This window comes from Ambystoma mexicanum, chromosome 10 (genome assembly GCF_040938575.1).
Source record: "Ambystoma mexicanum isolate Mex_15411 chromosome 10, UKY_AmexF1_1, whole genome shotgun sequence".
NCBI classification, from domain to species: Eukaryota; Metazoa; Chordata; class Amphibia; order Caudata; family Ambystomatidae; genus Ambystoma; species Ambystoma mexicanum.
In genome coordinates, this window is record NC_090932.1 from 1,070,965,530 (window position 1) to 1,070,977,971 (window position 12,442).

The window sequence follows — 12,442 nt, forward strand, 5'->3', positions numbered from 1 at the left end:
ATATAGCAGTGATGACACCATCAAGAGTTCCATTTTGGACAGTGCCCTGCAAGGTTTCTCGCAATCAGGATTGGACAGTTACCCGTCTCTCCACCCACACAAACACACATGCAAAGTGTCAGTGTTTAAAAATCCTGTTTTTCACGTGAAAGGGACCTTTAAACTTCCTCTACCTTTGTGAATTAAAATGCTGATTTTCCCTTTGTAATGATAGGTAGGCCTTTTTCACATCGCCATTCCTTGTGTCACTTGCAGAAACCCCACAGTCGGCCAGTTTTCAGGGCGACGGTTTTGTTATAAATGCTGTCAGGTCCATTTTTTCAGTGGGCCCTTCAGTTCCGTTGGTTTGGGGCCTTTGATTGCACTCCACAGATCTATAAATTGCATACATTTTACAATTGCTAGAAATGCAATAGGGTAATATATATTCTATTGGCAAATGTTCATGTCCTGTGAATTTTATTCAGCTGGGAAAGACAAGTTGAATGAAATGTGCATATTTAGCTTATGGAAATGTCCACTTCCTATGACGTTACTTCCAAATAGGTGCCTCACAGTACCCCCACTCGTAGTTTTTCGACTTGAGTCCTGCCCACCACTGTATAGCCATCCACATATGCTGGAACCAAGGCAGCTGAGTCCTCAATGAAGCTCTTTGTTGAGTACTTTAGGTTTTCCAAAAGAACTAAATCTCCCTTATGAGTTTGAGAGTTCTCTGCTACTACCACCCTGCAGTGCAAAATAATCTTAGTTTTCTTTAGGGCTCACTTAGCTGTACCCCTGAACCCCACTCTCCTCCTAACATGTCAACCCATGACAATGTATCCAAAATAAAACCATGATGTCCACCAGCAGCCCCAGACCTGTCCGCAGGGAAACAATTCCAGATGAAGGCACTACTTTTTTACACCAGAAGTAATTATATCTATACTACTTTTGTAAGGCCCAAGGAGCTGAGACCACCAACCAAGCAATGGCGAGTTGCCATAAAGAGCAGAAAACCTGTGATTGCACCAAACACACATTTCAACCAGAAAGCTACATACTACATGTGGAAACTGGCCATGGCATACTGAGCTACATCACTAGTGATACATTCAATGGAGAAATGAAGTTTTACTAAATTATTTAAAAACCTTACTCGTTCAGGTTGTACAGGAGAGACAGACGCTGACATGTACCAGCAACTATTAGTAAAGCCAAACGTTTGTGTAGTATCTTGCACGGATAGGGAGATATGCTGGGCAACAAAATTAGTTATTAAGCAAAAGCTAAAAAAAAAAGCTGGATTTGGCAATGCTTTTTTGCAACATGCTCTCAAACGTAGATTGTTGCTCGACAAATAAACAGTGTATTTCAAATTGAAAATGCAACATGATTGAAGAGGACACACAGAAAAGCATTACACAGCAAACTAATTTAAGGCACCTTTCAAAAGCCTTGCGTGATAAAATGTGTCTGCTTTGGGTTGATGTGAATAACCCAAGGTTAGAACCAAAAGAATTGTATCTGGTTATAAATGCCATCCTCCCCCATCCCACCTATGCAACACCACAAAGCTTTAATTGTAGCACACACGGGTGCCACTAAAGTGCTAGGTAAAGGAAACTAAAAACGGCACGGATGGTCTGATAAACCCAACTCATATGCATAGTGTTAAGGAGTAACAAAAATCTGCTGTGCTCGAAATTCTGTAGAATATCTGAAAATGGAAGGTCTTCTACCTCGTGTACAGGAGGCAATAACATTTACACTGAACCAAAAAGCTAAAAAGATGTGGTAAATGCATCCAATATGGAGCGTGTACAGGGGGCAATCAGATGTATACGGCATAATGATGGCCATGATGGTCTGGTAAGCTAATGCCCTTTACCACCTGTACACTAGACAAGAACATTCTCCAGGTCCAAACATGGCAATTAAAATCTGTAAAGGTTGGATCAACACCACAGATGGTGGTGAATGTCTAACTCAATGGAACAAGTATTTATGGTAACCCATCTGCAGGTCTGCCGCCACACCAGAACATGACAAACCACAGTGTTTAAGTGAATAGGCAGGGGCTATCTTGCTTTTTCCTCTCCACAGTCCCTTTTTGCACCAGTTTCACTCTAGTCTCAGTGACCAGACACTCGCACTCTACACTTCCTAGTTCAAGATAGACATACAAACATCACAGAACTGGAAGTCAGAGGAGGGCCAGTGGGTCTGTAAGTGCTAGCCACCCTCAACCCACAAATGTCAAAGTAGGAAAATCTTACTTGGAAATGTACTTGTCCTTTCCGCAGGGCACCAGGCTCGACTGAGGGTAGTAGTCCATGTCTGTGTTCTGGTGTCATGAGCGATGTAGACCTTCAGGGGAGAAAAAAGAAAAAAGGCAAGATCCGATCTGTTGTAAAATATTGGTAGTGCAGGTCTTGTCTTGAACATTTACACATGAGAGGTGGTAAAGACTTCCCACTAACTACCACCCCCATTGGCCATGGCCCATCTCCAATCCCACTACCACCCACAGCACAACAACGGCCCACTCACACAACCAGGCACACCCTCAGCACCATAACCGTTCCTCAACTAAAGGCCAACCACCACCTCTCATCCACAGTCACAGCAACTCCCTGGCCTTACATGGAAGCCTTCAGTAGAAAGAAATAGCAATTCCTAAGCTGGAACCCCACCTGAGTGAGGCAGAAAAGACGTCCCTACATAGAACCAGCGGATTATGGCAACATACCGATGTTATTAGAAACTAGGCCACATTTACTTATTTATCAGACACAAAATAAATCAAACCAACGTTGTATCTTTCAGAGAAAATAGCTATATTGTTGGGCTTGGCTGACAACCCCAGTCACCCAAGCCCATTTGAAAGAGACTAACCAATGTCCCCAGGTGGAGAGGGGGAGTGCAGGGACAGCAATATGCATGCATCGTTCTACCTAAAGTCCCCCTCTCACCCTCAATGATAAGTAGCTACGCAAACAAGGTCAGACAGAACTGACTTGTTTGAGGGGCTTCCGGGATGCTGTCGCCTCTCTGGTCAACTCAGGTCTCCAAGACGAAAATGAACACTTCGGTCAGGGTACTCAATGCACTAATGAAAAACATCAACAAGAGGGGAGGGTAAACAGAGGATAATCAAACACAGCATACTTCTATGCGAGGTTTGCCTTCACAAATGCTGAGTACACCTTCATGCGATGGGCTCAGAGATGTTAATTTCTATCATCATAGATTTTATATAAACAAAGACAGTGGGAGTGCACATAACCAGTAAGCCCCCCCCAGCACCATGCGGCAATAGCATCCCCCCCAATTGTTTTCCCACTCTATTACTATTGTTCTTTTTTTCTGAAAATCAAGATTTATTGGCATTTGGTTAATAACAATACACAAGAACAGTCCCACAACATTTGCACACCCCAAATACAGAGTCCCGCTCCCCCCTCGGCCATGGCTCTGTTGGGTTGAATTTCGTAAAGAGTCAGACGCGTTTACAGTCTCTCCACCGCAATCAGGGTGTTTCTTTTGTGTACGCTAGAACACTGGGCACATTAATCCCCCCACCCGAATCCTCAAGACAGACAATGTGTCCACTGAGCACACTTTCCCCTTCAGAAGCGTTAATTGCGCAACCCGCCCCCCCTTGAGTAATTTCCCAGCCTCATCAGGCCAGCCGTCCATACCTCTCAAAGAACGGGAGCCACATGCCCTCAATGTTAGACCTAGATTCATCTATGAGGTGTGTTAAATATTTCCTGTCATATATTGCACAGACTTTGGCGATCCACTCCTTCTACCCTGGCATTTGTGAACTTTTCCACCTCTGGGCCAAACAGCACCTTGCCGCTACTAACATAATGTGAAACATGTGGCCTTGTGCCCCTTGAGTCTCCCCCTCCACGTTCACACCAAAAAGAATCAGCAATGGGGAGAAGTCTCTCTGAATCCCATCCACTCCATTTATCCATGACAGGACCTCTTCCCACTATGTCTGCAACTTCGGGCATTTCCACCACATGTGTATGTAATCCCCCTTCTCAGTGTGACACTTCCAAAGTTGAGGGTCGTATCCCTCCCTCATCCGAGCTATCCTCACTGGAGGGTAGTGCCATCTGTGCAGTAGTTTCAGGGCCCGGTGCCTGTATTAAAGGGGGGTGGTTGAATGGTTGCCCTGTCTACGCATACTGGCCCACCTTGTGTCATCGATATCCCCACCCAGATCTTGACCGACCCCACTTCACTCTTGCTGGGGGGTTCCCGTATTGATCTTTTTTATGTTTTTTTTTTTTTGTTAATGGTGATGGCAGAAGGTCAGTGGCCAATTGCAAGATCCCCTAAGAGAAAACAATGGTGCAGACCAAGGTAGGCTCGAGTGCATGGGGGAGGGGCCAACTGGGTGGGGCCGAGTTTAGGTATCAGCATATCAAGATGACCTGGCACTGAACCCTAATGTGTGGGTAAATCCGTTTTCTGAGGGGCAATTGCTGGATAGGCCACTTGGCAACATCAGAGGGGCGTGAGACCTAGTTGGTACTACTGCGAGGTGGACATTTTACCAAAACAGTGGCCCAGAATGGCAACGCCCCTTGTTTTATGCCATGCCTTTTTTGGTCTTCTCCTTCCAGGGCAGGGTTGGAATGAAGTATATGTGAATGCTTTTTCACAAGAAGCCCAGGAAATTCTCAGTATGAATGAACCGGCTGGATCTGGGTAGAAGGACTCTCTGGCCTGCAATGCACAATCCAGTCAAATATTGATGTCACGGTTGCTGGGCAGTTGCCGAGCTGGCTGCCCAGGAGTGGCCAGCCACCCTTGGTTCGAATGATACCGGTTCATCTATTGGTGGGCTGGGGTTATCCAAGCCCAGGACTTCACATATTAGGAGGGGTTGGAGCCATTTAATGTTCACCCACTGGAGCAAAGAGTCTGAAGAATAAGAGGCTTAAGGGGGACTGTGGAACACTCCGGCAGAAACATTCGATGACCAAGCAATCTAATCTTCCACAATGGAAAACCTCCCCTCTTAATCACTGGTGGAGCCATGTGCTTGGTGTCTCCCTCCTATGTACTAAGGGGACTAACTAGTCTGAAGTCCTACTCTGGGACACTGCCATGATCACTGCCGCACCCTAGGCACTGACTCCAAACTTGCAGCCTAACCACTTCTGCATTGGATCGCAGAGACAGGCCACGGTTCATGTGGGAGCTCCGGGAGTACAGCCGGGTCGCCCGGTTCTGCCTACGCCACTCCCATGGTTCAGACTGGGATCTTCCTCTTCGGCCCGAGCAGCCCGGTGGACACAGCTCAAGCCCTTTGCTCTTGCTATGTCCATTCGGTCTGGCCCCGGGCAGGTTGAAACCCACCATTGACGCACGTGTGACTGGCTGCACCTAGCATGCAGTTCAGCCCCACAAATCATTCGCCTGGTCGCTTCCCACACATTGCCCGGCACCATGGTGTCGAGGCACTGGCACACCCATGGAGTTTTTTGTTTCACTTTTTTCTTCTCTCCCTCTGTTACTTCTCCTTTGCTCTTTTCCTTCTCCTTACTTCTCTTTAACTGTCTTTTTAACCGTCCTCTTTCAAATCTCCTCTCTTGCCCTGCCAACCCATTCTTGGTCAGGGGAGTTCTGTCCCCTTGTTCTTTATTTCTTTTCTCCTTTCAACATTCCATTCAGCCCCTTTGAGGGTTATATGAATCAGTCCAAAATACATATGCACAACATAACACACACACAACACTTAATAAAGTATTTTATTAAAACCTGGAGTCTACCTCTTTATTTTTAAGTTTTTCCTTAGGGCACATGCATGAAGCCTTTTCTAGCCTGTCCCCATTTGGCCCATGTCCTCCACAGATTTTTGAGCCCTGCTAATCCCTTTTATTTCCTGAGGGCATAAAGTTCACTCCTGAAACTACCTGGGCCTGACCTTTGGTGGCGGAGCCATGATCTGTCGTCTCCCTGAGAAATTAGGATAGGCAGCTGCCCATTCCCTAACCGGGAACCTTAACCTGCAGGACACAAACCTATTGCACAAAGTCTAGGTCTACCACTGGCTCATGTTCTTTATTCCCCAAGAGAAAACTGTGAGAACTAGAACGAAGAATCTTAAAATAAATGAGGGTTACTCACCTTGGACATTGCTAACCTTTACACTTAGGATAGGGAGTGGGCTGATGAAGATTAAGTATTGCAAAGTGCTGGTGTTCCTTATAAGGCCTACGTGAGATGTTTAGCATCTCGCCTCCCACTTTAGGTTATTGTATAGGAGAGGATAGCTCAGTGGAAACGTATTTGTCTTGGAACACACAGAGCAACACAGGTTTGAATCCTGATCCTGAACTTAGAGACGGTTTTCCAGTGTAAAGCACGTTATAAAAGATTAATTAAATGTTAAAATGTATTTTTGGAAGGAATACTTGAACTGTGAATTCTAAAGTGGGGTGTGTGATGCAAATGGGGGGCGTGCGTTTGTGTGTATTTTTTTATTTACCTGGTAGCGTTTTTTGCAGTGTATTGTGAAATAGATTATTTATTTGTGTCCGTTTCATACACAATCTCTTGTTTGTCAAGCTCATGAGTTTGTTCTTTGTATTTTACACCAAACTGCTGATCTCCCAAGTCTCAGCTTGGTTGAGTTACCAAGAAAGAGTGAAGTTACGATTTTAAGTCAAACTTTTGCAGGTCCAGTAAGGTTGGCTTCCCAGAATCGTACACCACTAGTGGTTCTAAAAATAATGGTCTGTGCTCCCCGAGACATTGCGTGCCTCTGCATTGCATAAACCATTTTGCATTAGCCGGAAAGATGTGCTTTCAATACATTAAAATATTTCCACACAAGTGTGCAGGCTCAGTGCCAAGAGGAGACAGAACTTGCAAAAGGTGCTATAGAAATGTAATTACCTCAGGACAGCCCCCAGTGTTACCAGTATTTCAAACCCCATTCCAACAACCATCCCTCAGCCCCCAGTTAACTCCATCATTAATTATCCCGCCCCATACAATGATCCCCGTCTCCTGTCCTGCAACCATGAGTGAATGAATGATAATTTGTTTAGAGCCTATAAACACGTGTTTCAAAGCGCTTCAAGGTAAGGGAGGGAGCACGGGGAAATACAATGGCATTCTTACAAGGCCTTGAAACATTAAGAATGGGAAATTAACTATTGTACTAGGCCTGGCAACATTTCAGATAGTGCAAGAGCTTTGACAATGATAAGGAAGGAAAGGGAGGGTGGGTGTAAGAGATAACAGACAAGCGACTATCGTACTATGCCCGACGACATTTCTGACAGAGCCGAAGATTGACAAGATGTAAGGGAGGGCAGTAAGGAGAGGAACAAAACAAGCAACTATCGTACTAGGCCTGAAGACATTTCAGGTAGTGCTGGAGGCGGTTGGGGAAGGGACAAACAATGAGGGAGGGGGGAAACAAGCTACTATCGAACTAGGTCTGACATTTCTGATAGGTAAGTGCATAGAATATAGTAAGGGGAGGGGGAGAAGAAAGAGGGAAAAAACGATTCCCTACAATAACTGCCTATCCCCAATTTCACAACTTCTACAATGCCAAATTCAAGAACCAACCCAAACCTTCAGACACAAATCTATATCCACAGTTCCATAACCATCCACATTATCAGTCCTAGTGTTATCCACGTTCAATCCATATTGTTAAACCACCTCCTTGCTAAGAACATCCACATGCAGGACCAATCCCAAATCCCCCATCACCAGTGATATAACCAGCCCCAGTCCCCATAACCTTCTCGTCTCACAAGCATGTCTTCTTTCATTGCATCCCCATCCTTCCAATAATCGCATCCAAAATTGAAACACCTTGCCAAGTCCCAAAAAATACTGTCTGTCATGAGATCCCACATATCCACCCCATGCCCGAGTCCCACACTGCCTCGTCCATATAACAACTCAGTCCCACAAGCACCTCCCGGGGCCACGGCCATGCGCCATTCCCTGGGGCACAGCCACATGCTATTCCCAGGGCCACAGCCACGCACAATTCCCAGGACAACAGCCACACACCATTCCCAGGACCACAGCCATGTGCTATTCCCAGGTGATACAGCCACAAGCCATACCCAGGCGTACACCTTCAAACCATCCCCAGGACCACAACAAAATAAATCCTTGGTTCACTTGCTGCATGATAAAGTTTGCTTTTTCAATTTGCCAGACAGTGTATTATATTGTGTTTACGCACAGACCAGCACAAGTGCTTACACAAACTTCGCACGTCTCATGGGTTCCTGGAATTCCTGTAGCAATGTTTTGCTACTTTTGCATTTCTCTTTTCATAAATAAGATTTTCGCAATAGAGAAAAAAAGGCTCACACTGGATGAAAATATGATGCGCTCTCCTTTTACTAACTGATATCTTTGATTTCTTTAGTCCTGATATTTTACAATGATATCAGGACTAAAGAAAAATTCAAACAAATACTTGCGTCGGGTTTTTGTTCCAGATTGAATGTAAATTCTACCGTCTTGTGTTACTTCACAGCTTTTATGAGAGGGTTGATCTATAGAAATTATAATGAGGTTAATAAACCCGAGCATTCGCTTTGGAGATGTTAAGAATACGGTAACACGAGAAAAGAAAGGGAAATTCAAGTGCCGACAAGAGGGGTCTGAAAGGTCCACTAGGGGTGTGTGTATAAAGGCGACAGGGCTTGGATAAAGGATAAAGCATATCAGATCACCCGCTCCCAGCAGGACATCGGGATTAGGGGTCATTTAACGGGGCCTCCCAGGTTCGCAGATGTGCGCCGCCCCGAAATAACCCGATTAATAGGGATTTGCTTCATCCAGCTTTCACCCAAATAGAACAGGGCGCTGGTTGGGAGGAAGGTGCAGGGTGGGGAGGTGACGGCTCATAGTGGCAAACAGGCAGAAGACTAGGATGCTGAAGAAAGGAGACCCGCAGGGAGAGCTGCAGAGGGAGACTGGCTTATGGGGAAAATAAAGGGAAGGGGCGGTTAAGGAAATAGACTCGAAAGAAACATGCTATGCACCACTCTATAAAGACTTCCCAGGGTTGCCAATACCCCCCCCCCCGCTCCTGACACACAGACCCTCGGTAGGGTGACCAGATTTAAAAAGTAAATAACCGGCACAGGGCAACTAAAATAAAAGTAAGACTAACTCTTGGAAGTGGCAGTCAAGGCACTACACTTCAATAGCGTTTGGAGATGAAGAGGGTTTAAGTGTTATTGTTCAAACAAACACATATTGCAATTAATGTAGCACAAACTAACACTATCTTGTTGTTAGTAAGTAAACCGCTTAGATCAGTTTTAGTTACCTGTTTATTTTCCATCTAGTGATTTTAAATTGCAAGAAACCTGTTATAGCAGAATTATATATTTTTTTAAAAGCACGCACATTAACAATTTGTAAAGTGTCGATGTAAATCGCACTTACTTGGTTTTCAACTTGTGGGCGTGTGTAATATTTGTGAAGCTCTAAAAAAGTGTCTGGTGGACCGTTCCTTGCCGAGCTTCAATAGTCAGCAGGGAAACATTGGAAACACTACGTTTCCCAGGTGCCCAGTGCCCGCGCTCTGTTAGTGACGCGAGGCATACGCGACGCAGGACATAACTGGGCCGTGTCAGAGCGAAGCCTGTTATAGGCCCGTTAGTGGCCGTTGTGTGGCAAGAAGCTCTGTCGGTCTGATTTATAATTCGGATTAACATGGTTACATGACTGGGTGAGACCAAAATGAGCAATTTAGATGTGATGGGAACTGGGAATGGCAGGAATACGAGTGTTTACCAATAAAGAATTGAAGGAACTGGGTATGAAGGGAGGCTCTCTTTCCCTACGATCACTGAATAAAGTCAGGAACCTGGGTATTGAAAGAAGCCATAGTGGGAGAATGTCATCAAATAAACATGATAATCGTGTAAAAGTGTTCAGAGCACCACTACTTAATGTCAGGTCAGTGGTTAAGCACGACAGAGATATATGATTTTATTCATTCCTTGGGTTTGGACTAGATTTTCCTGACTGAAGTATCACAGGCCATGTACCATCTTTTGGTCCCTCAAGGATACTCGATACAAACCATTAACTGATCAGGAAAAAGAGGAGGTGGTATAGCAGCCATCATTCAGGCACAGTGGGATGATAATATTCAGATAAGGCATGCATGTATTCAATGCACTCCAACTAGAACTCTAAAACTTCTGTTTGGATATCGACCACCAGGCCCTGAACAGGATTTTCTGGACAACTTAGAAACTTCTTTAATGGACATAGGCAGTAAGCATAAAGAGCTGCTTTGTTTGGGTGACTTTAATATTTGGGCTGAAGACATGAATAACCCAGATGGTAACGAAATGATGGGAATATTGGAAGCCCATTAAATGAAGCTGTTAGCATCATCTCCCTCACGTCACCAGGGCCATTGTCTTGATGTATTGATACATAAGAGGGGAGATGGTATGTTTTATAGATACAATTCCATTGTCATGGACAGATCACCATGTTAGAATTTTTGAATTAGTACCACTGGAAATAACTTTGGAGAAGCATGCTGAGCACATGACTGGTCAATTCCGTAGGTCGAAGGATCTATTGAAGATTTCAGGGGAGGATTTGAAGCAAGCCTTGGCTCAAATCAATAACGACTTGTCATGTGAAGAATTTTTTTTATAAAGGCACAGAGATCATGGACAGGATTTGTAATGAATACGCTCCTCTTGAGCAAAATAGAGCCAGGAAGATTACCAGCCCGTGGTTCTCGCAGGATCTTGCTAAAAAAAAGGGCACACTTAAGAGCCTCTGAAAAAATATGGAGGAAAAAGCACACAGAGAGCAATCTAGAAACAGTAAAGAGTATTTCAAGTGAATATAGAAAGGCCATCTTCGAGGCCAGATCTAAATTCATGACGGAAAAAATGGATAAAGCTATCAATAGACCACATGAATTATATGCAGTGGTCTCGCAGTTAGTGGACCCTAGGTGTGCATCAGTAGCTTAAGAGACCTCTCAATCACAGGCTGAGGATTTCAACAACTATTTTACAGATAAAATAGATTTGATACACGCAAAAATTGCTGAAATTACACCAATAGATTCCCAGGACTACCCAGAGACAACAGAAGTCACTGGACTAGAGAAGTCGGGGATTCAGAAACCAGGTGGGGTTAGGAAAGTAGAGTTGAAGGGAATGGAGGTCTCTATCCGTGATACTGAGGCGGGTCATAACTCGTTTACATTCATGGAAGTTTCGGAGGGAAGGGTCTGCTCCCTACTCTCCAAGTTGAAGGCTAACAATGATGTGCTTTATGCAATTCCATCTTCAGTAGCCAAACGAGCAGCCTCAGATATTGCCCCCATTTGTTACAAAGTTTGTAAACAAATCTTTAACATCCAACACAGTACCCCAAATTCTGAAGAAATCCGTGGTCACCCCACTGCTAAAGAAAACCAATTTAGATCCTAAGAATCTTCAAATTATAGGCCAGTGGAGAGGCCACCAGGGGGCGCGGGCAAGATGGCCGCCTGAATCTCAAGCTCCCCACATGGCCCCAGGAAACGCACTGATAGACATGCCTTAAATGCTTTTTAACCCCATCTACCAGCAATTGTTGAGGAGGGGAACCGCTGTGGACTACTCAGAAGCTTGTCTGGACTTCGGAGATGCCTCCGTTCCCCAGATAGCAACCTGTGCTCGGCGTCCCCCCCTCCTCCTGGACTCTGAGGGAAGGCCCCGGGCGTGAGCCGTACATCGCCTGGCTGCGTAGCGGGGGGAGGAGTCGAATTCCCCACCCGCTCTGACCCGCGCACGGAGGCCTGTGGTGCTGTCAAGGGCCCGGGTGGGCCCTGCAGAGATCCCCACCAGCGGCTTATGCCCTTCCCCCCCATCGCTGGAGACGGACGGTGCCTGGCGACCGAGGCGGAGACCACGCAACGCAAGGTGAAGAGCCCCCTATCCTCCCTCGGCCGCCATACGGCTGACAGCCTCCGCCTCTCCGGACATCTCAGAGGAGGCCCCACGCCGAATGCGGCGGGTCATCCGACCCCACAAGAGAGGAAGAACGGCCCGCGCGAACAGCACACAGGGCCCAACACCGGGCGGGCCTTCTGAGAAGCTGCAACAGCTGCCGGCGACCGGCTCATCCATTACTGGAGGCCAACAGTGACCTGCCCCCATCACAGGGGATACGGGCGAACCACCGCTATACTTACTCCAGCCCGGGGCGCCTGGGGGGCCCGCGCTCCCCCCACCGCTCTCGTCACCAGTGATTCGTCTGTGCCCGGGCCGACGCGGGAGCGCGCCTGGGTACCACCTCAACGGCCCACGTTTCCACACCTGACACCCGAGGCCTACTCCCCACAGCCCCCACGAGGCTCCGGATTAGTGGCAGAGGAGCCCACCCGACTACCAGTGAAGGCCCAGGCCATCGCGGG

At 46.3% G+C, this 12,442-nt stretch overlaps 1 protein-coding gene across 9 annotated transcripts in view; it reads right to left on the bottom strand.

Moving 5' to 3' along the window:
• The window catches only part of RASSF2 (Ras association domain family member 2), a 466,003-nt gene that overhangs the window by 154,170 nt on the left and 299,391 nt on the right, over nt 1–12,442 (bottom strand). For 7 of the 9 annotated variants that reach the window (XM_069618869.1, XM_069618868.1, XM_069618871.1 and 4 more), the window contains exon 4: nt 2,262–2,352. In XM_069618869.1, coding sequence (XP_069474970.1) covers nt 2,262–2,320 — 59 coding nt within the window. In that variant the 5' untranslated portion in view covers nt 2,321–2,352. Of the gene's footprint in view, nt 1–2,261; nt 2,353–2,957; nt 3,095–12,442 lie in introns of all 9 variants that reach the window. The other 2 variants (XM_069618867.1, XM_069618866.1) reach the window with 2 other exon arrangements.